This window comes from Amphibalanus amphitrite, unplaced genomic scaffold (assembly GCF_019059575.1).
Source record: "Amphibalanus amphitrite isolate SeventyFive unplaced genomic scaffold, NRLGWU_Aamphi_draft 000022F_arrow, whole genome shotgun sequence".
Taxonomy (NCBI): domain Eukaryota; kingdom Metazoa; phylum Arthropoda; class Thecostraca; order Balanomorpha; family Balanidae; genus Amphibalanus; species Amphibalanus amphitrite.
In genome coordinates this window covers 741,922-768,901 of record NW_024881518.1, presented here as the reverse complement: position 1 = coordinate 768,901, position 26,980 = coordinate 741,922, and the positions used below count along the sequence as shown (strand labels likewise).

At 52.2% G+C, this 26,980-nt stretch overlaps 1 protein-coding gene across 1 annotated transcript; it reads left to right on the top strand.

The window, feature by feature from the left end:
* Positions 1 to 24,598: 24,598 nt before the first annotated feature.
* LOC122391350 (techylectin-5B-like) lies at positions 24,599 to 25,375 on the top strand. The gene has a single exon (XM_043385156.1). The coding sequence runs from the start codon at positions 24,599 to 24,601 to the stop codon at positions 25,373 to 25,375; it is 777 nt and encodes a 258-aa protein (XP_043241091.1).
* Positions 25,376 to 26,980: the final 1,605 nt, after the last annotated feature.

The following is a 26,980-nucleotide window of genomic DNA, read 5'->3' as shown; positions in this document are numbered from 1 at the left end:
GGGTTATTACTTGGAAACCTAATTTGCATCTCTACTTGGGCTGAGCGCCGCCGCTGATATGCACCTCTACCTGTGCCGCCGCCAACATCTGTTGAACCGGCGGCCCTGTCTGGCGGCGGCCGTCACCTGCTCCATCGCCCGCGGCAGAAATAGACCCCCCCCCCCCCGCTCCCCCTGCACAGGGGCGGGGCCGGGGCGGCTCGGCTCGCTGGCCTGTTTAGCCGTACCTGTTTGGTCAGGCTTCTGCTGTTGCTCTGAGGAAGACTGTGACTGTTTTAAGGCTTCGTGATAAGCGGTTGTTGCGATCGTTGCATTTTGGCTACAGAGCTGGGAAAGATATAGAAAGAAATGTATTATTTAAAACATAGACCTCTGCATTTAAGTTCTATAGTACCTATACAAAGGCATATGACTGAAATGAATAGGCAAAACAAAGCATTAGCAGATCCGGAAAGACCGTTTCGGACGCTGATGGGTAAAACGTTCTCCCGAAAAGGGTTTTTAATTTCTAAAAATCCATAGGATTCTCTTTTTAAGCTCTGCAGTGTAGTTGAAAGCAAACCAATTTTTAGGTTTATTATTTTACATTCTATTCGCAAAGGTTCATCTGTTTCAGGGATTGGGGGATGGAAATTCCTCCAAAATGTCCCCCCCCCCGCCACACACACACACACACACACACTCCCGATCTGCAGTAGTCACTAAGGCGATGTCCAGTGGTGGCACCGTATTGCCGGTCAAAGAGCGCTACAGAACCATGTTGCTGAGCATGTCAAACATTAATCAGCTCAACAACCATTTTGGAATGGGTACGTAATGCAAATTGCATATTGAAATGAGTCGGGAGGGTTGCGCCGATACTGCGCCATGCGAAGGTATCTGTTGGGCTCGACGCTTGCATTTTGGGCTCGCATTTTTACGGGGTTAGAAAATGCGAACCCCTCTACCGCTCGGCAGTGACGAAGCCCCTGGTTGGTTCCGGTGCAGTGTGCTATTGCTATGCGTCGCTTTGCTCTGATACAGTGTGTTGCTGGTTATTCTCTCACTGCCAATGGTGGATCGTTTTTAATTCAACAGACCAGCTCTTATCGCATCAACAGCCTGTGTATACAGTGTAAGCAGTTAGCAGAGTCTTAGCTCATCTATCCACTTGAACTCAGCGTGTGGTCCGAGTTTTTTTCTCCGATAGCGCCGGCAGGCCACTCCTCAAGTCCTCAGTCCTCAGTCCTTGACTGAAGTTGGGACTGCTGTTTCGCCAGCGTATCTATTAGAAATACCAAAGTCAATCCCCATATAGCGCTCACCAGGGCTCATATTTTTCAATATTGGATTAAGTGAAAATCAAAACTGATTGTTCAAAAACTTTTGTGAAGAAGCAGCTGGGGATTCCGCCCGCACTGTACCCCTAAAAAATATGCAAGCCACCAGCAAACTCCGATGCCTGTTGTGTGGGAGGAGAGTACCTAAGAGAATACGAGGGAAAGACGTTCAAAGGGCCATCGGTACCGACTACCGAACCATGTAATCTTATAAGCTCCGCCTGTTATCCACCCCTCGGCAGGAATCTCCCCTGTCCCCGGGTCAGAGTTGGGTCAGATCGGATGTCGGAAGGTCGACTGCGGGACCAGACGACCGGGGCACCTGGGACGGGCGAGGTGGCGGGATCGTGAGGTTCACCCGCCTGCCAAGGGTCGCGGGGTACGTCGGGAAGTGTGCTGGGTAAAACCTGGCGCGGCTGCTCGTGACACAGACTTGGACTGGTGAAATGGGACTGAATTAATGAGGGGAAATACGACTGGAGTCGCGAGAACGAGGAACTGAAATGTGAATGTGGGCTGCAGACGTTCAGTTAAGTTCGCTAGCTGCCCGGGGATTGAACAACTTGCTCGGTAGAAGAACGTGTGCATGCCCTTTTTCCGTCGTATCCAATGTAAATTATATTCGTTTTGCGATATAATTTGCTAAAATCACTTGCATTTTATATTGGTATAAAATGAGATTTCATCCAAGACTCATCTCTCTCTCAATCGGATGTCACATTGTCATTGACGCCACGCGTGCGCTCGGATGACGCTCGTTTCTTCATTTTCTCGCTCGCTCGTTCATTCCGCTCGTTCACGTCCTTCCTTCCTCTCCCCCGCTCATCACATCCACCCCTTTCCTTCCCATCCTATTCTGTTTACCCTCCACCCGCTCCCTTTTACCCTCGCCTGCCGTCAATCTTCATCTGCGGCTCTGCGCGGTGCGCCGTTCCTCGCCCTCGCCGCGCCGATCTGTGTCACCAGACGGCGCCGCGGCCGACGACCGACGATTGTGGCGCTGCGGCGACGCGTTACGCACCGGTGGCGGCGGCGGCGGTTTCTTTTTTTACGCGCCTGTCTGGCCGGTTTCGGTAACTCTGGAGGAGTGTGACGGTCTGGTGGTCCGGCTCGGTGGCCCGTGTTTTGGTGGATGGGTTGGGACTCGGAAGCTGATACGCCCGCTCGAATGCTGGCCGTCTGCCCACTCGCTAGTCGATGTAGGTATTGGTCGGACGGCTCGCCCCAGGCCCACTGTCGCGCTTCGTCGAAATTACCTAGCGTGTTGCATCGACGAGTCCTGATCGAGGCGGTGGTAGTGGTAGCGGTGGTTGTGGGTGTGACTTCAGACGCTCGCTGTTCGCTGCTTCATAAGGTCTTCTAAAGGCCTAACTTGACGATAGGTCATGGGTCACGTTTTGAGGAACACATGTCTCAACAAAGGCGCACATCTAGTCTACCCACCCACCCACAGTTTCATTGTACAGAACATCACATCTCCACCGCTCCTAGCTTTTCTTCTTTAGCCACTCGCACACCTCCCCCTATTTCCTTGCCTGTCGCCGCCTCTGTCACGTCTCAGCTTCCCCAGTTTCTTGTCTGGCGCCGCCCGTGCGCCGCTGGAATCCGCCGGGCTTCATTCATTGGCACGAGCGGGTCAACGACCTCGCCACTTTCCCAGCGCGGCTGGCGGCGGTGGCGGCGGCGGCGGCGGCGGCGGCTGGGGCGACCGTGTCTGGCATGCCGGCCCCAGGCTGCCAACGGTTCGGCCGCCGCGCTGCCCGGTGCCAGGCCGCGCCGCGCCGCGCGGGACGGGACGGGACGGGACGGGACGGGACGGAGAGGAGGGCAAAAAGGAGCTAGACTTGGGGAGATTGGGAATTAGTTTTCGAATGGGGATGAGTTTACTTCCTTGATCGTGGGATGGCATGTTATATGTAGGCGCCATGCCATATGCTTGCCGATAAATGCTGAAAGCTTTTGTGAAGGTGTGCCACTGTGTTTTACCCAATTATTCCTGTGGAGCTGAGCACCGAGTAAATAATTCGTTTCGCTCTTAGCCCAGCACTTGCCGCCATTTCACGGGGTGTTCGGAGCCCTCCAAACGATAGTGTCCACAATCGGTCACTATTTTTACCGCTCCTTGAATCTGTTTGTCGTCCTGTTCTGTTATCAACACCTCTTAGCTTTAGAACACTCTGACAGGTTGGTCTCTGCGCACTTTGAACAGATAAGGGCCTCGTGGTGGTCTCAGCCTCTCGCTATTCACTGGCAGTGGTCTCTCGATAAGGGCGTTTCACTGCGAGTAGTGGTCCCTCGATAAAGGGCGGGCCCGCTGCTGCCAGTGGGCCCTAGACAGACTCTCCCATCCCCTCTCTCATAGGCAGCGGAAGGGGGGGGGGGCACCGGGGCACCGTGCCCCCTTTGATTTTGACATTTTAACATTAGCCCCGTGGGCGCTGCATGGAAAGAATGGGACCAAAAGTCGGCAGTGCCCCCCCCCCCTTAATTGAATGTGCTCCGCCGCTACTGCCCCCCCTCTCTCTCTCTCCCTCCCTCCCTCTCCCCTCTCTGACGCCTTACCAATGCCCCTCCCCCGCCTCTCTGCAACTGTAGGGCGTCTGTCGCACCACAGTGCCATACCGTCACGGGCCGCGGCGGGCCTGTCGCCCCGGACCGCCCCCCCCCCCACCGGATGTGGCCTGGGAGGGGTGGAGGGGTGCACTTTGTCCGCTTCCTCCCCCACTGTGACGACCGTCCCGTCCGCCCGGCGCCTGCTAGTTGTGGGGCCTGTGGGGCGACAGCGGTGATCTACATACGTGGATCGTATGCGTACGGTTGTGTGGTTGTGTGTTGATGTTGATAATGTGATGTTCCGACGTGCTGTTTGATTTTAGCGTAGCAGCATATTAGAAACGGGTTTCGGGCTTTTAAGTTTTAAGGGGTTGAGCAGGCTTGGTGGTTGATTGGCTTGAGTTCCGCCGCCGCCGCCGCGGTTGACTGCCTGACACGGTGACTGCGCGACATATTGACATTGCGACTGAATTGCAACCGTTTGACATAGAACCCATCATACTGCCACGTTTTGCTTTATCATGCCCCTCAAAAGTCGAAATGTGTCATCCTGTGTTGTTTTTCGTTCGGTTGCCCGCCCCGCTGCCTGGCCTGGCCGGCCGTTCATTGGCCCCTGCCGCTCACCAGTAGTGGGGCCGACAGCGGGCCGGCCGTCTTCGCTAGACAGTTTCTCCCGGAAGCGGCCCGCCCCTGTCGGACAGAGGGGCGGAGGCGCGGAGAGAGGGCCGGAGTGGGAGCGGCCGCCGCCGGCCGATGGCCCTTCGCGCGCCACGTGGTCGTGGGGCACGTGCATGGTGGGGCCGACCACGTGCCGGCGCCTCTGCCGAGCACAGCACCGTGGCGAGGTGTGCTGGCGCGAGGTGTGTCAGGGCAGTCGCGCCGGCTGGTGTGCCGTGTGCTATGTTTCGGACAGGAGTGTAGCGCGCCGGCGCGCCCTGCGGCTGGCGGCTGTCGGCCGAGCGACCACCCTGCCCGCTCCGCCGCCGCCGCCGCCGCCGCCGCGTGGCCACGTGGTCAGCGGTGCCGCCCCTGCCGGCCGCCGCCGCCCCCTGGTGGAGCGGGATCAGTGCTCGGCGGAACGGTGGAGGGGCAGGGCGGGCCGCCGACGGTCCGCCGCTCCGGCGGGGCTGGGCGGCGGCGGAGGTGGCTGTGACGGCTGTGAAAGGTGCTCTGTGAATAGTGTACAGATGTGTGGAAGGAGATATGAGAGGACTTCCTCGATGGAGAGGAGGTGCCGGTATAGACAAGTGCAGGAAACGAATTTCTGGCTGAGACTGTTTCGCCGACGGGGGCCTGTGCGCTGGGCCAACGCTGCGCGAGTGCCAAGCCGCGGAAGAAACCAGCGATCTGACAACGTCTGGTTAGCGGCACTGGACAATTTTAACTGGTTTACTGAGCATCAGTCCAGCGGTTGGCTCGCTACGTCTACAGCGCGTTGGTTTGCTCGGATATGGCGCTGCTGAACAGTTGCTGGCAGTCTAGACGGAGCTTCAAGCAGAGTTGAGATTCATCGGACTGAGCCTGCAGCCGCTGCAAAATCGGAGCGCTGTCGATACAGCGGGGTGAGCTGTCATTTTTTTCTTTCTAAGCATCCGACCATAGAAAGGTCAACCGAAAATTTAACCAACAGAAAAATCGCCGTCTCATTTTTTAGGCCTAAATGTCGTCTTAAAGTTTCACCAACCACGCAAAAGTTAAACGTTGATATGAAAAATTTCGGTAGGGCTGGATGATGTGTTTTCTCAGCAGTCTTGATGAAAAAGACTGCCTTAAAACTGCTCTTGTGGGCGATTTTTTAGGCTTAAAAATAACTGCAGCCGCCGATTTTTTCGGTCGGTAGGCTTGACCTCACCTCGAGTAGGTTATCAGGTCATGCCAAAGTATTTCCCGTGCATCTTTACCTATACCGTTCCGCATATTTTATTTTTCCTGAATGATTCATGACTCAAAAAAAAAAAAAAACAACTAGGGGATGCTCGTTAGTTACCCACTGATTATTGTTTCTTTTCGAGCATTTTCGTCGCTTTTGCTTTCACGTCGTATATTCGTAGCGGGGGTTCTTTTAGTGCAGTTCTCGGCACACTTTCCAAGTTGCCGACCTCGGGAGCAATGAACTCCACCTACCTGGCTGTTATTGTTTCTTTTCAAGCATTTTCGTCGCTTTTGCTTTCACGTCGTATATTCGTAGCGGGGGTTCCTTTAGTGCAGTTCTCGGCACACTTTCCAAGTTGCCGACCTCGGGAGCAATGAACTCCACCTACCTGGCTGAATCTCCCTGCCTTTCTGCCTTCCCCGGCATTTTATCTTCCTCTTCTATCTCGTGGCCTTCCCTCCTCGACTGCCCGACTCTACTCCGGCGACCCCGCCGCCCCTGTCCTCCACTGTCGCCAACCGACCGCCTCCGCTATCGCCCTCCCTCCGGGCACGAGGTCCGGACTGGTGCACTTGTCCCGAGATACCCCTCCCGGGCGACCTGCCCCCCCCCCCCGGGCCTATCCGCGGCAGCGGCTGCCCTGTGATGCCGCGCGACACGTGGCAGGGGTCGGCCTCTGTCGCTGCCCTTTGACCTCTGTCTGATCAGAGCGGCGCCGGCGGGTCGGGGCTGCCCCCCCCCCCGTCTCCCGATCCCCCAGAGGGTCCCTGTGGTGCGTGCTGAACTCTGTTACATCGGCTCACGGCCGGGTGGGGAAGGAAGACGGTCACTGACTTTGTTGGCCGTCTTCGTCGTTCGTTCGTTCGTCCGTTCGTTTGGTCGTTTGTTCTTCCGATTGTCGTCTCGTTTTGTCTATCGTCGTTCGCGGGACCGTCTAGCTCCACGGCTGTGCTGTGCAGCAAGGACAGACTGTCTAAACGCCGCCAGTCTGGGCGACGTCATCACTCATTGAGAACGCCTGTCTCTGCAGTGTGCTGCACTGGCCAAGGACGCTCATGGCAGCACTGGTTCCTTGCAAGGCTGCATTGAGCTGCTGAGGAGGTGGTAGATCCTAGCTCGCCGATATGTGAGCGGATCGACGGAGGAACGGGAGCTCACTGTGGATATGACCCCCGCATTGACGGGTCTAGTTTGATACATCCCAATGTGTTAGCTGAGTTGTTAGGTGAGCTCGACCTCAGGCGTGTCAGTCAGTGAGACGACTGGAAATGTGAACTTCAAAGGCTGCCGTCGTGTCGGTGGGCGGGCCGGCGCCGGCGGAGGGGGCGTGGCCTGACGCCGTCTGGGCGGCGCCGCCCCCGCCCCCGCCCTGGCACCGGGCTGCCGCCAGCAGGGGCGTGCTTAGCGGTGGCTGTGGAGGCGCTGTGGGGGAGACCATGCGTTGTCTTGACTGGGGCGTGCTCGACTTAACGGGTCAGCGTTCGCTCCGGTGAATGTATTCCAGGCAGCTATGGTGTTCGTTCTAAATTTTGCGCTTTATATTTAACATTACCACGGCGCTTTCCATCCTATCAATGAACTGAACTATAAAAGTGAACGAAGTTGAACGTTGATGTATCTGTAAGCGACTGACGTGTACCCTGGAATGGGTCTCATTCGCACTTAACATCCGCTCAGCATTTCGGTCGAACGTTCCTCCTGCACCTTGCTATCGCCTCTCGACATGGCCCGCTGCCAGTCTCTCCCCTGCCGGGTGCGCCGACGGCCGGCAGAACACGCTCTATTTTTGCACGCCGCCCTGCTCCGCTTGGCTGCCGCAAAAAGTCGCAGACTATTTATACGCCGTCTGGGAGCGGCTGGGGTGCCGGCTGGCTGCTGCCGACTCCGCGGCCTGCTGGCAGCAGCAGCTGACTGGCTGCCGAGCAGCTGCCGACCCGTCTGACCAGCCGCCGCGGCCAGACGGCCTATATATACCGGCGGTGCCGAGGGCAGCATTCCGGCGTGGGCCTGCCCGCGGCGCCGGCGGCGGATTCCGCATTCCGCGGGTGGCGGCCGCGCGGCTGGTGACCCGTTAGACGGGTCCGGCCGCCGCCGCCGCCGCGGCGCGGCGGACGCACGGCGGCGCCGACTGCAGTCATGCCCGTCGGCGGCGGCCGCAGAACGCGGCTGGTGCGGGCTGGTCATGCGGCTGGCCGCGCCGATGCTGTGACGTAGTCACGTAACGCGATACGCCGCAGCTGAGACGAGAGCTGTGCCGGGGCAGGTGCAGGAATGCAGGAGGGGTGAGGCCGTGGACCCCGGCGCCGCCTGCTCGAGCCTCGACTGGACGTCGTTATACGCGCGCTGATGCTGGGGAGCGGGATAACGGTCAGAAGGGCCATTGTCCTTGCAAGATGTATACAGAGAAGTGGTTCCATGAACGTGCTGTGCTTTGAATCAGGTTAATTCCACGACTTTGCCGCTTTATTAACTCCTACCATCACCTCCGTCCTCCTTCCACCCATCGTCCGAGCACTTCCTTTTCATCTCCTCTTATCACCACTTCCTTCCACCCTCCTCTCTCACCCTCCGCCTTCGGTTTCCAACCTCCCCCGCCTGTAGACACTTCTCCGCGACCCTCGCGGACAGCTGTTCGTCCGCCTGTCGTTCCGCAGGCCTGTCTGTTACTCTGTCAGCGTGGTGTGATGGACAACGGTAATCCTTCGCGGCCAGCTGGTTCTGTACGGTGAACGTCCGGTCTCTGTGGCGGATTTGGATTCCGGACGGATGAGAGCTCCGTTATCCGTATAAGACGGGATAATGAGGAGTGTCCCGGAGCGTCTTGTGGTAGATGCGATACAGGTGTAAATGGCAGTGGATAGGATACGGGAAATGAGGTGGTAGTGGCGCGAAGGGTGGAACATAAGATGGATAAAGGATGACAGCAGATGATAGTGGGCGTGGCGAAGATTTGGACATCGCCAAGGTTTGGATGTGGTCCAGATTGCTGTCTTCTCGTGAGCGTGGAAAGGTTTAACACCTTAAGGCTTGTCTTTGTGGAAGCTTGTTAAAGGCGAGTGTTCTTCGGCATGTTCAGGACTCTGGGTTCAGCTTAAATCGATAGTTGTGAGCTGCTGACGCGTTCTACAACTTCCCCTTGCTCGTTCCGAAGACCGTCGTCCTTTCCGTTGAATGATGCCTTCTGTGAGGCTCTTCAGCAAGATGGCTCTTCTACGTTCAGCTGCTGAGCTTCTTTCATCTGGAGTTTCAGGCTGGTTCGGGGGTTTCTTCTGGCCTCTGGGGGCTGAGCTCTCCAAAAACTGAATCGATGCCCTTTTTTTGTGGCTCATTTATACGTTTCCGGAGTAAAAAATCCTCTATGGTTTCGACGCTACATTTTTGATGACTTCAACCTCTTCCACGTTCTTGGCAACCCCGGGTTCCTTGCGGCTTGTCACTGCCGTCAGTCAGGTGCGAGCCTTCGGTGCGAGCTCGGAGCGACAGCGGCGGTGGCGGCGGCGCATTCCTGAACGACGGCCGCCGGACCGGTCGGCACACACCGGTCAGACGGCGTTCCTCGGCCTCGGCGACCTTCCGCGCGGAGGCGACGACCCGACCGGGCGGGTCCGGGGCCGCGCGGAGAGGAATGTGGTGGCGGGGCGCTGCGATATCCCTGCGGGACGATGGGACGGGATGGGACAATGGAAACGAGAATCTTACGTGACATGAATAGGACCAATTGTAGGGCGGGAAGAAGGGACACATGTGCAGGGATGTGGCGAAGGAAGTCGTTGTATGGAGGGACCGCGTCGAGTCGCTCGTCGCTTCCCTCTGCGTCAGCTGTATGTTGGATGAGGCTCTCTATAAATCTAGGTTCTTTGTGAGGCGGCGAGGCCGCTAGAGATGCGTAGGCCGCGGTGGTGTCTGTGCGATGAGTTTGGTTCGCCGGCGGCCTGACACCGTCTGGCCGGAAGGGAGCCCAGTCCAAACAAACTCGGGCAAAAACGGCGCCCCGCGGCGGAGGCGGCGCGGCCAGGCGGCAGGTGTGGTTCGACTGACGGCCGCCAGGGGCGCTGGTGTGCTCGCCAGTGCCCCGCCCTGGCCAGCCGTCGACACCAGCCCCCGTTCACAAGCTTCAGAATTCCTTTACCGTGACGTCATCACGGCGCATGAATTTTCCTTCACCCATAGAAATGCATGCAAAGCATGGTGTGTTTCAGGCGGGGCTAAGGAGAAATCTAAGGCCTACATGTGTTCAAAAGACGTACCACTGAGCCAATGGATTCGTCTCATTACGATAAATGGGGTTGAAATCGAAACATTCGGCCTATATTTATCTAAAATGGGCCAATCAAATGGTCCCTGCAACTCATAATGAAGGATTTCCTCTGCGTTGAAAAATTTGTTTCAAGTGTTTTTTATCAGAGACAGGGGAAATCCTTCATAATTGCTACCAGATTACTACCATATTCCCTCGCATTTCTGTTGCGCATTGCCTCACAAATCAGAGTTTTGTAACGTTTATATTAATTTAATTGTCATATTTTGACTTATTTTGGCGATTTTCAATTATTTCAACGCAGCATGGATCAGATAGCTCTCATAGTTTGCTGAAGAATGTGGCTTTTGCTTGGTTATTTTCAAGTTATCCGTGATTTGGTGCGCCGTGATCGTAGCATTTATCAACTTTAAAAATTGAATCAACTTTTGAAGTGAAGTTCACATGAAAAACCAATAGTTCAAGCATAATAATTGTTTAAACATAATGATGCAACATGTGTCTCCCAGATGGAACTTATATTTCAATTGAAAACTGAAAATGGAGAACAGAAGATGGATCTGCGGAGTTACTAAGATCACAAGGTGCTCTTGATTGTTGGTAATTGAAGATGTTGAGAGAACTTGTGAATCTGCATACCAGTCCTGACTTGCTTGATTGTTTAAACTATTTTAATTCTCATAATTGTGTAATGTGTAGTGACTGTGCACACTGCGCAGCACATGTGCGCAGAAATGTGCAGGTGGCTGGTAGGTGGGTTAAACTTCGGAGATGCGAATTTGGATGTCAGTTATAAAATTAATGGTTATGCCTTGTAGAGTAAGCTCTGCTGTCTTTTTCTGTAATTATCTTTTATAATTGTAACCTACAATGCTGTTAGTTTCATTTTTATTAAAATGCTCGACCAGAATTTGCACTTGTTCATGCATGAATGGCTAAGTTTGGGGTGTTTATTCAACCCTGACTGCTCAAGTTTTTCAAAGACACATGACGCAGCACGGCTAGATCAGCTGGTACCTACCTGTTGACTATTTTTGTTTTTGGTGGTGATGTGTTTGCTGTTTGTCTTTTGCAAGGTGGTCAATGAAATAAAATAATGCATTATTTTGCAATGTTTCCTTGACAGAAGCCAGGAGCCGGATTGATGTGTGCTGGTGAATGAGATGGTTCAAAAGCATTATCTGATGTTTTTCAATGTGCATAGGCCATAACATCCCTTTCATACGCTGAAGTTTTAATAGCTTCTCAGTCTCTGTCATTTTCCTGAAATATTGGTGTAGATAAGAAATATCAGTACCTTCTCAGAGGTACCTGCCTTCTGCTGGATGAATATTTAATTGGTTGGACGAAATGGACAGGTAGCCTTATGATAATGTAATGTGTAAAAAACTTTGAAAATGAAGTTCTAATTATTCATATGTGCATACATTTTTGATGACTAAGAAAGTTTTCCACAAGAGTAGAAAATGTGGGAAAGTCTATCAAATGACACATTCTGAAGGCTCAATGCTGACAGAGTGCTGCCTCAAAGAATAACTGACTTGCTGGGTTACGAATATTTCTTTATTTTAATTTTCAAATGTAATGTACAATACATTGCAGTGAAATAACAAAATAGTGCAGTAAAATAGTAATGGCGACGATCAAACAACACGTGCGCCATTGATGTCTGCAAAAATTGCTACCAGATTGCTACCAAATCCGTGACGTAGCTACGGCGCCTTTATTTCCCTAGTGAACCAACCTGAGTAGTAAAGTAATCTTGGTCGACACGGCACCGTTAGCACGTGATGGGTCGGTGGTGGCGACATCTGTGGGGTGGAACGGGAACCGTTCGACGTTGATGTGGCACTAGCGACATCTGTGCTTGCGTGGATGAACTAGCTACCATTCAGCTAGCGGCATTACAATAGCCTAGTCCAATAAGTCATTCTTGAGGAAAAGAATCACACAAGCTGAAGCATATCCCTGCTATGTTAACATTCCCACATCCACCGTCTTCTCACAGGCTCTGGTTTCACCATCGCTGAGGAACACCACCACGGAGGGATGGCTATCGGACGCCGAGCCGAGTCGCCCACAGCCCAGACTTCCGCCGGAAACTGAGGACCGGACACGAACCGGAAGTGGACGACTACCGTCGGAAGCGCCCGAAAGCGACGCCGTCACTACTCCCGCTTGACCGAGACTGGTTTTCACAATGATTTGCAGAGCATTTGATTTCTGAGATCATTGTGAAAGCTGATTTTGTGATAGTGCGCGACGAGAAAGAATGAGAAGATATAGGTACAAATATGGGACTGTTGACGCCATCAACGAATGCGGTGAGCCACAAAACCGAGACGCTGGCGGTTGAAGGGGGGCGGGGGAAGGGCACTCCTCCTGGGCCCTAGTAGGGCTAGAACATGGATAAATGTACAGGATATGGTCATTTGGCAGCCCAGGATTTGTGACGGATAATGCGCAGCAAAGGCATCTCTGGCGCATGCTTTTTGCATGAGGATACTTTTTACAATATATGACGTATTTATTATTTCATTACAGTTTTGTGGTGCTTTTTGTGTTTTCGTTTAATTTTAAATCTTTATTTAATTAGCAATTTGAATTATTAAATAATTCATGTTGTTGTCGATGCTGTGCATATCTTTAAAAAAAAATTGACGTCATCAAAATTTGAGTGAAACAATTTACTACTTTTACGTAAACTTGACCTTGTTGGTAATGGGAAAAATGTAATGTAAACATATATCAGTCTCGGTGCTAATGTTGATTTGTGGTAAAAGCTAGTTATTTCTTTGAATTGTGGTGGAGTTTTGGTTCAGTAGGTATGATATTTATATTAACCACCCGCTGAAATTCAATGCAAGCAATTTTGAGCTGAAATTTGTGCATCATTTGCGCTGAAAGCCGGGGTCGTGCTGTGAAACATCAAAGAACTCACCTGTTCAACTCAAACTCACCTGTTTGGGGTTCCCTGCCTTTAAGAGTACAACATAGAGGCGCAAATGTAAGCCCCAATAAAACAAGCCCCTGGCCGGAAGTTCAGACCCTCTTCAGACCCGCTCGCAGGATGAGTCTGCTGCTAGATTTACCAGCGTGCTGAAAAATTTAGTGACCACCATTCACAGTAAAATTCTGCTGCAGCCGTGCGCCGAAAAATTCAGCGGCCACCATGCGCTGAATTCAGCGCATGCAAAATTACGCCAGGCTGAGACTTGTGCTGAAATTTTTGGCGCAATTCTGCCATTTCGCCGAACATATTTGGCATGTGTATTTTTTTCAGTCTGGGCGTGGCCAGCCAGAGCAGCTCTGCGCTCCAAGGTCCTGTGGTGGTGAACGTCTCGCCTCACCAGAGGTGGACTGTCGATGGATGCGAAGATGCCAGCTTTCAAACACCAGGTCCCAGAATCAATGCGTAAGTATGTACATTTACCTTTTCCAGACTTAGCTCTGCCTTAATACTGCTGTGATTGTTTGGAAGACTAATAAATCTTGCATGCTTTGTACACAGGATGACTAGACCATTAGGCAAAACATTTTACCTGCATTAAAATTGTGCTAGTGAGTAGTGACCAATATGCATGTTACTTTCTTGTCCATCAACTATTTTTTTGGAAGCATTGATTCAATGCAACTTGAATAAAAGTATGTACAGTTGTCAGTTACACATAAGAAAATACCATTTTACTTATTAAATTTAGAGTTGCTCAGTGATTGCACAGTTTCTGAAAGAAAGATGGGTACCATGATGCCTGTTGTTCTCGATTATTTGTTTTATAGGGGTGCTGCAGCGTCAACAGGCTCATGATACTTACTGCCCTTTTGTTATGCCCTTTGTCCACGCCATTGACAATATTGTTCTGCAAGAAAAAGTATAAATTAAGTGTTTTTGCTGGGTAAAGGTTGGGATTTATTTGTTTATTTCTTTTTGTAACTACACGCTCCGCGGCTGAACCTCTACCTGTATGGAGTGTGCCGTGTCATGCTGCGCCGCATAGAAACGCATTATGTTATGCCGTCCTAATTGCCTCGCATCGTATCCTTTAAGACAATAATTTAAGCGTGAGCGTAACGTGAAAGGCCACAACATTGAGAAACTCCGACACATTTTTTACCTATTTGTTGTCAGGTCTCCGGAATGGTGCGACAGAAAGTCCGGCCCGCCTACGAGCTGCTGTCTACTTCGTGCGGTCTGGCCGCACAGACGTACTCGGTACATGCCCGGAAATGAGAAAGATACAGCCTTCCTCTTCACCATTGACAGCGGCATGGACGTCCTCAACAGCGGCCATCCGAGGGACGCCAAAACACTGCGGAGAGGCTACTCCGGCACTCCCGGGCAGGAGGACGCCCTCTCTAAGCTGGTGGAAGAGGTGGAGAGACTGCAATTCGGCTCAGCTGGTCACCTCCCGTTCCAGAAGGGTCTAGTAGTGACAGTGAAGGTGGAGCGGGGTCTGCTCGCTGACGTGCAGCAGCGTTTTGGCCCGGACTGTTAACTGCTGCTCCGCCACGTCACCCAGGACCGGCTTTAGGGCTCGTTTAGCCACATCCGCGGCTCTGGCGGCGGAAGCCCCAACCCCACGACGACAGAGGTGAAGGGGCGCCTCCGCCTGTTCACTCTGATCCAGCTTGCGCGTCACGGGCCCACGGCGTGCAGATTAAGAGTCGCTCACCCGCGGCGCTCCCGGTACCAGCGGCGGAGGTGGAGGCGGGGGCAGAGCCGGAGGCAGACGAGGACCAAGCCGACCAGGCGCAGATGGTGTGCTGGAGGCGGTATGCCCTGAGCCACCCCAAGAAGTTCAGTACCTGAGGGGACGGAGAGCCTGGAGCCCGTTCCTGACGAGCCAGCCCCGGACGCAGAGGAGGAGGCGGAGCAGGAGAGGGCGCAGCTACTGCGGGAGGCCGAGACAGTGCATATACCGCCTGCGCCCTCAGCGGCGCTGGACGCTGAGACTGGTGTGCCGGCCACCGAAGGTGTAATGGCGCGTCTGGCCGCCCTCAGCGGCGCTGGACGCTGAGACTGGTGTGCCGGCCACCGAAGGTGTAATGGCGCGTCTGGCCGGCTACATCGCCAGAAAATGCGGCCCCAGCTTCGGCGCGCTAGCGATGGCATCTGAGGACGCGCCAGTTCAGACGCTCTGGACTCGACTGCGCAGTGCGGCCGGCGGACTCACGATCCCCTCCCAGCCCTGCTTAGACCTGTTTAATCAGCTCGAGGCGGAGTTCATATATGTTTCACGCGTTCGCTGAAGTGTCTTGAAAATGCTCAAATGTGTGCCATTCGTGATTTGCCTGATGATGCAGTACAAGTACTGTGAAAGGCGTTGCAGTTAATATAGCTGATGATATGTAAATACAGTCTACATCCATATCGTGCTCAAATAATGTAGCGCACAAGCTACCCTGAAAGAGTACCCTGGTATGCTGAGTATGTTTTCGTAGTGTTACATAGCGTACCGTCGGACAGAATGGAGCTATGCTGTTGTGACATTCATCGAACCTCCCGTTTGATATTGGTTGCATACTGTGCATGTGTGCACTTTCACATCTCGTGTTATCTGAAATTGAATCGACCTATGCCGCTGCCTAGGTTGCCGGCGATAGCGGCGGAGCGCATCTGATCGGCACAATGTTACAGATCAGGATCCGTCCTGTCTGGAGGTAGTCGGACCGGTGTTTGTCTAGCCAGATGTACTCCATCGTATCACTGATGTTCATCTGTAAGGCTGTGCTCTTGCCTAATGCTGCTTCCATCCATTCTGTCAGTTTTGAATGTAATAGAGGAAGCCAGATGTCATAGATGTCTTCGTTTAAGGGATTGTTTTCGCATGTCATGCATCGGAAATACAATCAAAATAGAATTAATTGATGATCAGCTATGCAACCGCAAATCAGCAGCTTCGAATCTATGTACAACATTGTTATGCACTTCTACAACCGCAGTGATCCGACGAAACACTAGCGACCATCATGAATACCGCGACTTTTCATGGAAATCAACAGCTATTATCACCGGTAACCAAAAACGTTATTGCCAGACATTCATTTCAATGATAGCAACACAGCAACGCTAGTCAATGGGATGTAGAACTTCTTTCGGTGGCATATTTTGCATACTTCTCTACTTTTCTTCAGTAAAACTGACCCGGGATGCATAAGGTAATCCATTTAGCTTTCAAATGACATTAGAAGTTTTGATTTGAGTTTCATAGTTCCTGAGATAATGCGGCTAGAAAAATGGCTAAAATTAGGGATTTTCCCATAGCTCAACATTAGTGAAGGAAAAACTTCAAGCTCTGGTGACGTCACGTGAGGAGGAAGCTGCCAATGACAATGACCGGGGGCCGGATAAATGAGCGATGTAGGTACAGGGATTGTCTGGGGTTTATGTAGAGCCACACTGAAAACAATTTAACCCAAGGCTGGCGAGTAAACCGGTGTTTTACGGGTACCCCTATCCGCAACCATTTTTAACCACCCTCCCAGGAGTAGTGCTAGGTCCCATTGCGGTGTAGTCGTACTTGCTCTGAGCGGATATAACCGCTGTCAGCGAACAAGTCCGCTGAGAGCAGGGACGACTACACTGCAATGGGACCTTACTGTACTCCTGGGAGGGTGGTTAAAAATGGTTGCGGATAGGGGTACCCGCAAAACACCGGTTTACTCGCGGGCCTTGGGTTAAATTGTTTTCAGTGCATTTATACGGAGCCATTATTAAGAGCCAGAGTCAGGGTTAATACAGAGCATCGATAGGTCTTGAGACTAAACCAGCGTCATTCACTGCTAACCACACTGTTCCACCCTCTTCACTTTAACCCTATAACTAACCCTCTTTTTAACTAAACCTCTTCACTTTTGTTCACAAGTATGCAGTTAATCCGTTATAGCGTTACTTTTAATGAAACTTGCAAGTAGTGGCAGATTAAAGGTTTGCACTCTGAATTCTGATACCCGAGCGCTGATGTTTTTAGTTTGACCACGTCAGTGACGCCATCCTTTGAGAGCGTGACCACATGAATGTATTGGCGCCTATTGCGAGCAGGTAACTATCGACGACCAAGTGTTCTCATTCCCCATTCGGGTAGATGGGCATTCAGGGGTATTGGTGAAATTTTGAATAGTTGGATTGAATCAGCGGGATTAGACGTCGGTGTATGGTGCCATACATACAACATGCAAAGCATCGGTGAAAGCATTGATGAATTCGTTTCATGGCAGGTAAATAATTACGTTTGATAACTATTCATTTTGCAGGAAGCCGCGATACCCTGCTACCAAGAGCAGAGGCGAAGCCCGCTTTTGAGTTTAATAATCGTTTACGCGCTTTGATATGATAGCATATAAACTAGGAGCATACACCTCCACTAATATTGCTATATTCAATGCATCGATCTTACCTAACGATGAAAAGTGTCACGGACGAAATGCCTACTTCGTGCTGCATTCACTCCGCTCCTCGCGATGGTGCACACTATAGCATTGCCACGACAAAAAGCCTTAAAAGAACTCGTTGGCCGCACTTATTGTCGACAATGTCTGCCTACGTAAGTACTAAGTACCCTCGATCGGTTGGTTGATGATGGCCTTTCACGGGTGCGGTAACCTCGATCCTCGTTTGATGAGGGCCTTTCACGGGTACGTTGCAGTGGACGCTCGTTACCCAGCATTCGTCAGGCCGCCCCAGAGTACATAACATATATTAGGCGCAGCCCGACCCGGCCACTGAAGAGACTCGAACTCGCCGAGTCCAGACTGCACCTCTGCACCTGGGACAGCCGAGCAGTTAAGACAGCTCACGCAGCCTCCTTACTGGTGAGCTGGTGTCAGTGTAGTCTGCACGCCTCTTTTCAGCTGGAAAACTGTTCCAGAAGCCGAGACTCTCCTCCTCTGACCGGCTCTGTGTCGTCATGTCCGTCCAGCCATTCCCGTCAGGCCAGTCCAAGAAGCTGGGCCAGTCGTTCCTCAGCACCATCGCACCGCTGGTCGGCTTCCAGCGTCTCCTGGGACACGTCAACATCAGCGCCGAGCCTGGCAGCTCATTCGCCGCTAGGAGGTCCTGGCGGGTTTATGCTGTCCTTCTGAATAGTTTTCTTCTCTTATACGTCATCGCCCACATACTGCCCTACTACTCCTCACTGCGAGAGCACACGAAGGAGCGAGGTCTGTTTATGGCTTTAGCACATACCGAAGTGTATGGTTCGGGACCCCTCCTACGCATCACGGCCATTCTGTTGAACGTCAGTGTCACAGGGAAGAAGGTGGGAGCCGTTCTCAGTCAGCTGCAGTCGGTCGTTGACGTCCTGTCCGTGGATTCGGCGACATTTGCGGCGCGGCTGCGTCGTTTCCGTCGTCTGTCGGTCAGCATGCTGGCGCTGCTGTCTCTGCTGGCTGCTGTCGAGGCGGTCCTGGACCTGCTGAGGCGCGGGACGGGCTGTCCGGCGGTGCTGGGTCTGCGTCACTGCGGTTGGTACCTGCTGCTAACGCCCGGACGGTTCGTCATGAGCGTCAGCTACGTCATGGTATCCGGGCAGCTGCTGCTGATCAGCCTCCTCTGCGCCGCCGGTCTGCGCTGCGTGCACGAGCAGCTGCGCCAGCTGCATCCCGAGCAGCCGCAGCTGGCCGAGCGGCTGCGGCAGCTGCGCGCGCAGCACCAGCAGCTGGTGGACGCTCACCGACAGCTCCTCTCGGCCGGCGGCGCGGCCGTCACCTGCGCCATGACGGCCGCCCTCCTCACGGCCATCATCTCCAGCTGTCTGGTGTCCTGGGGCATGTCGGGCGCCATCAGCGGCGGCCGCGGCCAGCCGCTGCTGCTGACGGCGGCGCTGACTCTGCAGACGCTGGCCGCCGCCGCTGTGCTGGCAGCCAGCGCCGAGGCCGGCCAGCAGCTCCTGCAGCCGCTGGGTGACGCGCAGCGCCACCTGCTGCGGCTGGAGACGCGCCCGGCCGGCCTGGCCGACCGGCAGAGGCGCCGCTACCTGGCGGAGCTGGAGCACGACCTGAGCACGGCCGGCGACCTGGGCCTGTTCCGACTGCACCGGCCGCTGGGACTCGCTGTGTTTAACATTGTCTACACGTCCGCACTAATCCTGTCACAGTTTCAGCAGGCGCAGAAGGCGGCGTGCCCGCCCCCCGCCTGAGAGGTCACCGATACGAGGAGTGGTCTCCTCTCAAAAGTTGGTGGCAGGTTAAGGTAGTCTGATAAAGCTCGTATGGCTTAACTGCACTGGTAGCGGTTAAACATTTCGGCAGCCTGTAATGCTGTTTAGGTATATCACAGCTTAGTATTTCGATAAACGGGCCGAATCACAATCTACAATCACAATCTGTAGTTTCTAGCTTTTTGTAGGTACCTAGCTGTACAAATAAACATGTATGCTTTAAAATTGTTCGCGATAGAACAGTTTTAGATACAGATATTCCTCTGGGTGTAGATAATCCTTTCGAAGCTTGTTTGCTAATGTTTGTTGCCAACCATTTTTTTTTTTCATTTCAGATTGCATCGTTCACAGCACACACAAATAAAAAGGTATTACGCCACTCTTTTTTATGCCTATGTATATCGCCGCTAAGCAGACTCGAGCATGAATCTGACAAAATGGATCCGGGATGCTATACCAAGGATCTTGATCTTCGGTATACTGGTACAAAGGGGGAAAAGCGGGGTAAGACGATAGTGTATCATTTGTAGTTTCGATTTCCCCCAAAACATTAAGCGTTTGTGCTATATTATGTAGGAGCTTCATATGCGGCTCCTTGAAGCTCTTAATTCGCCTTCCACTGCGGTTATTGCTATGCTACTAGTGTTATTTTATGGTGCTTAACTCTGTCTGCACCCAGCATCAAGCTGTCTTAGATAAAAATCACGCTTTACTTCTGACTATAAGGTGGGATGAGACGGCCACTATCACCTTAAAACTGGACTGAACGGCCTAAACATGTCCACATGAAACTTTCAGAACAATCGGGTTCCCCAAATTGACATCTTGTGTCGATAGAAAAATTTAATACACACCATAGGTCGGCTGGAAATGACGTCAAAGTGACGTCATGTTCGATTTTGATAAAACACGGTTGTGCGATAACCACTCTCACGATGACCTCGTTTCGACCTGAAACATATCGAGTACAGGTTCAGAAGGTACACACAATTTACCCTCGCACTTTTTTTATGGGTGCATGTAAGACAAAAACTGAGATGGTGGTGACTTGTTCAGCGGTGGTCAGAGTCCCAGGTGCCAAATTGTTGATAATTTGTAGTTTGACCTGACCTTTGACCTAATCATTGACCATGAGGTCAACAAAATTAGGTTTCGCTCACTTTTTTTTTTTGGGGGGGGGGGCTTTCACGATCAAATGCCGTTAAAGTTGTGCAAAAATCAGATCAGTACCTATTGTAGGAAAAAGGTACAAGGGGCTCCGTAAAGCCAAAGGAACTCAGAGGGTAGACTTAATTTGGGGCGGCGTTACGTGCCACCGTTTTTGTGCTATCTGCGAACAGGCGCGCACACAGGATTTTTGAATGGGGGGGGGGGCACGACCTTCGAACTGGGCCCCCATGCCGAAGGGCCCCCCCCCCCCCCCAAAAAAAAAAATACGGCCCACGGGGCTATATTTCGGTTGGTTTAAGCTTGAGCAATTGGTTTGTCAATGCATGGTAGGTAAAACAATTATTTCGGTACCAGCTTAATTTTCAAAACATATATATTTTTACGCTAGCATGTTTTTTTAGCATGTGTTTTTTTTTCGCGGACTCCGGGCCCGCGAGTCACCCGGTGGCCCGGGGTCAGCTCAGGCAAGGATGTATCCAGGACCTTTCGATGGGAGGAGGAAGGCACGGTGGGTCCAGTCTCACTGGCAGACGGGTCTCTTTAAAACGGTCTTTGCATGAGAAAATGTGGAAAATCGGCAAGCAAAAGTATCATTTATGCCCGAGGAGTGTGCCTAATGTACACTAATGCCTAATTTACATGGTATTTTACGAGCGAGCGAAGCGAGCGAGCTCCTCAGAGTCACCGGTGTGTGGCGCGCTCAGAGGTGCCAGTGGAAGGCCGTCAGATGCGCTGGTGTTGGGTCCTCACAGGCGCCGTTGCGGGGTCTTAGGGCTTAGAGACACTGGTGGGGCCATCATTGGCATATATGTGTGTGGCCCTGCAAAATGGCCTGCAAGTGGAAAGTGGCCCGTCATAGGCTGGCAAGGACACTCGGAGGCTGGTAAGAGGCCCTCAGAGTCACTGGTACGTGGCCCTAAGAGGCGTCGGTGTGGGGACTCTCAGAGCCGCCGATGTAGGCCCTTAAGGTGCGCTGGTGGGGGTCCCTTGGAGGTGGGGCGAGGGGCCTCGCAGTTGCCGTTGTGGGTGCCTTTAGAAACACTGGTGTGGACCGTGTGTCTATCACAGACGGATGTGGAGCCATAGCAGCCAATCCCTCGTTGGCCGTTACTAGGGCCCTGAGCGGCCGGCGAGGTCTCTCAGAAACCGGCATTGGGCCTTTATGAAGATAATTGTGGCTACATAGGAGCCAATAACGTGCCCCCACAAGCCCTGTGGTGTCCTTCCGAGTTGAAGTGCGGCCAGCGCGAACCCTCTGCTACCAACTGGCGCCGCATGGCCCCTCGGTTTTGAAGGAACCCTAAACCCGAGAACGGGCACGTACCCCCTCGCTCCCTTGCTATGTCACTGAATCCAAGTGATTAGGGGCCCTTTAGGTAATCAGGGGCGTTTCAGATGACCAGGGGTTTTCAATTGATCAGGGGCCCACCAGGTAACCATGGGGCCCCTCTGGTAACCAGGCGTTAAGTAACGAGGAACCCCATCAATAACCAGGGCCCCTCAGTAAACGGGGGCCACTCAGGTAAGTGTAGGAGTCCCGCAGAAGGGCCGGCAAGGTTTCTCAGGTCCGAATTTTTGACAAGGCTCTTATTGACTCAGGTGCGAGCCCTTTGCCATCAGCAGGGGGCCCTTTAAAGCCTTTTGAGGGCCGTTTAACGTCTCTTGAGTTCCCATTGAGGCCTTCTAAGGGCCCTTTGAGCAGTCGAGGGGCCTTTGAGGCCTTTTGAGGGCCTCTTGACGTCAGCTGAGGACCGTTGGACGCCAGCTGAGGATCGTGTTTTTGGGCCTTCTGATGGCCATTAGACGCCAATGGATGACCCTCTGACACCAACTGGGGCCCTCTGACACCAGCTAAGGGCACTTTAAGTTTGACGCTAGCTCAGGGCCCTCTGGCATTAGCTGGGGGGCCCTCTGACGCTAGCTCAAGGCCCTTTGACGCTCTTTAAGACCTTCTGAGGGTCCTTGAGGTCTTTTAAGGGCCCCTTGAGATTTTCTAAGGGCCCCTTGAGGCTTTTTGAGGGCCGCTTGACGCCAGCTGAGGACCGTTTGAGACCTTCTGATGGCCATTTGGCGCCAGCTGGGGGCCATCTGGCACCAGCTGGGGGCCCTCTGTCACCAGCAAAGGACTCTTTAGAGCCTTCGGAGAGCCGTTCGACGCAAGGGCATGGCCCTCTGACGCCAGCTCAGGGACCTTTGACACCCTTTAAGGCCTTCTGACGTCCGTTTGACGTTAGCTGAGGGCCCTTTGAGGCTATCTGAGGGCCCTTAAGGCCATCTGAGAGTCCTTTGAGGTCATCTGAGGGCTCCTTAAGGCCATCTGAGGGCCCTTTGACACCATTTAAGGGCCCTTTGACACCAGATGAGGGTCCTATGACGCTAAGTGAGGGCCCTTCGAGGCCATCTGAGGGCCTTTTGAGACCATCTGAGGGCCCTTTAAGGCCATTTGAGGGCCCTTTGTACACGGTCTTCGGTGGTCTAAGGATTAGTTAGAGGCCCATTTGAGGCGGCCTTCGGCCGCCTCAAATGGGCCCCTTCCTTCGAGTTGGGCCCCCCAACTCGAATGGGGGGGGGCACGGGCCCGTGTGCCCCCCCCCTTGTGTGCGCCCTTGTCTGCGAAACACCTTGGGGAGAGGGATTGGATCAAACCCCCCTGGCCCTGCGAGGGCTAAGAGGATACCGGGCTGTGCAAGTGTGTAGTGGTCGGCCTAGGATTGGTGACGCTTTACAGCCAGTTCACTTCCCGGGCACAGATGGCAGCACCGCCGTGCGCTCTGACATTTGTGCGATAGGGCCTTGACCGTACAGCAACGCCGACGTATTAGTTATTACAAATGAAAGTGAACTCGCATGGCTTGCAGCCAAACCCCAGAAGCTAACCAAACAAAAACCAGTTATTTGTCAACCAGCTACAAGCAAATGCAATGGTGCATAGGGTAAGGTGCCTAATTAGCGACCCTTTCCGATTTGCGACCTACCTCCCTACAGAAAAACTGGCAGGAGAAAACGGGGTAAAAACATCGTCAAAAGGTCAGCCATACTTTGGTTATCAAGTTAAATTATTTTCCGGTTGTCGATGTTTCTGTTGGGACGTTTGAGGTGAGTTTAAATAAAAATGACGAGTTTCTTATCCAAAACGTGTGTGTTTGGGTCCTCTCTGATGAAAAGCGATGCACATTAGGATGATGCACCTTTTTTATTCTGAATCGATAGGTATTCTTTTTTTAATTGATTGCCGTTTTCCCATCGTGAGTCGCTCAACTGTGCACAGCATGGCGGTTAAAAATGTGTCGCAACTCATATTTCCTATTTGCGCCTGACACGGTCGCAAATAGCTCAAGAAGGGAAAGAAAGGGGAAAAGAGAGAAATGAAAATGAGGTGTTGCTGAAGCTTGCAATGTGTGGCAGGGGATGCCAAATGTCGTCACCGACTGCAAGGGTGCCGAATTCAGCGCGGACCTCGAATATCATGCAAGATAGCCCGCAAAATTTGGGTTTCCGCCTTCTTTTCGCCTTCGGTGCATCACGTGATCAGTTTTTACTTACGTAAATGTGTTGGATAAACGTTCCTGTTCGAGTGATTGAGTGCTTTGCGAATAGGTTACCTTTTTGAGATCATATTTCATCTTTTCAGGCGTCGTATTTTTTGCCATTTTTAATATGGGGAAACCCATAGACTTATTAGCGACCCTCCCCGGTCGCTAATCGGGAAGAGTTCCCTATTAGCGTTTTTTTTTTTTGCAATGGTTTGCCAAAATGCTCACTACAAATAAGTTAGTGAATATTGGGGCAGAAAATGACTATATTTTAATAGAAAAATGAACGATCTCTCCGAAAATCAAGCCATGGTAGCACAGTGGCACCCACAGAGCGTGAGCAATGACGGTTCAAATTAAGGGGGTCGCTAATTAGACACCTTACCCTACCTATGTGGAATGTTAGGTCATTTGCCATTTTTTGTTAGGTATCACATTTTCCCTACGCAGCTTTAGTACGTCTACCTGCAACCGTCCTTACAGCAGGGGACAGACGGACCCACGGACGTCTCGCAAGTGTTGCCGTTCCCGGCCAAGGATTCCCCCTAGACGCGCCGTAGATAGTTCTGTTTGCAGAGGTGCCAGCATGCTGCTCCTTTCACACCGTAAGACGGAAATGAATGTGAGCCGAACACCTGTGTGGCGGTATAAGACGGGCAGCAACGGCCACACCCTCAGTGCTGACGACTGCTCCAGTCGTCTCAGAGACGCTAAGGTCTTCCTTCTGCATCGCCATGAAGCTGCCGCTGGGTCTGCCAGTGGTGTTGTACGTCTTGCAACTGCTAGTGTGCACTGCTCATCTCGCTACTGTGCTTACCTCTGGTCCGACCTCTGGCACCTACGGCACTTCAGGACTGAGCTCCATCATGCGCGACTGCAGTGACCTGCCTCAGGGCACGACCAGCGGCGTCTACACGATCATGGTGGATCTCCAGAATCCGACCCCGGCCTATTGTGACATGGACGATGGCGAGGGATGGACCGTCTTCCAACGGCGAGCAGATATCCTTCCCAGACAGGACTTCTATTTGGACTGGCAGGCCTATAAGTGGGGTCTGGGAAGTTTCGCCGAAGAGTTCTGGTGGGGACTGCATCCGCTCTGGCAGCTGACCTCCCAGTCGGACCGAACATACGAGCTGCGGGTCGACCTCAGAGATTGGGATGAGCAGACGGCGTACGCCACCTACCAGGATTTCACCATCGCGTCCGAGGCCGACAACTACCGAATCGCCTTTACCGACTACGCCGGAGACGCCGGGGATAGTCTTGGATGGCATAAAGGAATGATGTTCTCTACTTTTGATCGGGACAACGACAACGACCCCGACCATGACTGCGCTCATGATCGACAAGGAGCTTGGTGGTACAATGCCTGTACTGACAGCAATCTGAATGGTCTGTATCGACCAGACCTATCAGACTGGCGCACTATCACGTGGTATGATTGGAGAGGAAAAAACTACAGTAACAAGGCGACGACCATGAAGATCCGACCGAGCAGGATCCCTTAGAGATATTCTCAGACAGCCGAGCCATCTGATTAACGCTCCTGATTCAGAATTGTCTGGTCTTTGATTGAGATGACCGTTTAACCCGCGACCTGGTGGGGGGGGGCTATTTTTTGCCCCCCCTCCAGACTTTTCGATATATCTCCAGAACCGCTGCGCCGATCGTCACCAAACTTTCAGTACCCTCCCGGACATCAATTTTACACATTGTGTCCAAAAATTTTTCCAAAAGCTATGATAGGTTGGCCGGAAATGACGTCAGAGTGACGTCATGTTCTGCCGTTTTCGACCCAAAAAAGGGTTTCGCGGGAAGAGCTGTCAGGCCTATAGCTTTGCAAATACAGAAAAATGTTTAGGACATAAAAGCTGTAGAATTGACAGGGCTACAAAACTGCTATCTCGGATTTTTGAATTTTTTTATTTTGACCCCCAAAAATCAAAAAATAGATTTTTGGGATATAATAGTCAAAAAATCCAAAAAGTTTTTTGAATTTCGCAAAAACCGGAATATATGTGATAGTCCTTACCGCCTTCCATCCACATACCAAATTTTAGATTGATACCTCTTTTTTTGGCGAAGTTATAGCGAAAAAACTGTTCAAAATTGATGACGTCAAATTTTCAAACTCAATTTTTAGCGATTCTAGACCTCGTAGTGCAAAACAAAGACCACCATTAGACTCCCCGTGACGATCTGCATCGAATCGATACCCATTTTATGCAAAAATATCAACTTTGAAATTTGACCTTTTTTGACCTGACCTTGACCTGACCCCCACCAGAAAGTGTCCTAAACCGTACCTGATGGTCTTATAACCAACACCATTGGGTTGGAAATGAAAAACTGGCCATAAAACATGCATCGCACAACCTTAGTAAAGTTGGGTTCATGTGGTGACCCTTGGTGACCTTTGGTGACCTGACCTGTGACCTGACCTGGTATGACCAGTGACCTCTAATAGCAACATATGTACTAGACAACTGACGTCTTATCGCTGATTTTCGACAAAATGCGTTTTACTCGGTGTTATAGCGCTTTCCCTAGAAGCCCCGTGAACGGTGAAACATTTTATCTTTGACCTGACCTGTGACGTCATCGGTGACCCCGAGGTCAACAAAATTTGGTTCCCCTCGACAAATTTGACAGGGCTATCGAACGCCGTTTGAATTTTGCGGATCCGTCCAGTAGTTTCGGAGATACGAGGGGGGGGGGGCAAAAAATAGCCCCCCCCCCCCCCCACCAGGTCGCGTTATAAACAGACCCCACCAGGGCGCGGGTTAATGGGCCATTCGTCGTAGCCCCCTTCGTGTCGGCGCCGTGCTTACCATGCGTGGATAGCACTTTTGGCGCTTCGCTCGCATTTTAGGAATGATGGCCATCCTGCTGCTTTGGGTAGGTACATTATCTGCCTACGCCCTACCTACTGATATGGAAGGCGGAACCATCATGCTCATAATAAACAAGTTTCGCAAAGCGCACTGGACGCGATGATTTTTCCTCGATATGCGGATGATCTGTGATGGAGAAATTCTCATTATCCCCGTACAATTTTCCTTGCCTGGCGCTGATAGGAAAGAACTGTTCACATTTTCACCAGGTTAGACTAA

Coding starts and splice junctions, on each gene's coding strand:
- LOC122391350 (XM_043385156.1), top strand. CDS start 24,599: ATGAAGCTGCCGCTGGGTCTGCCAGTGGTGTTGTACGTCTTGCAACTG.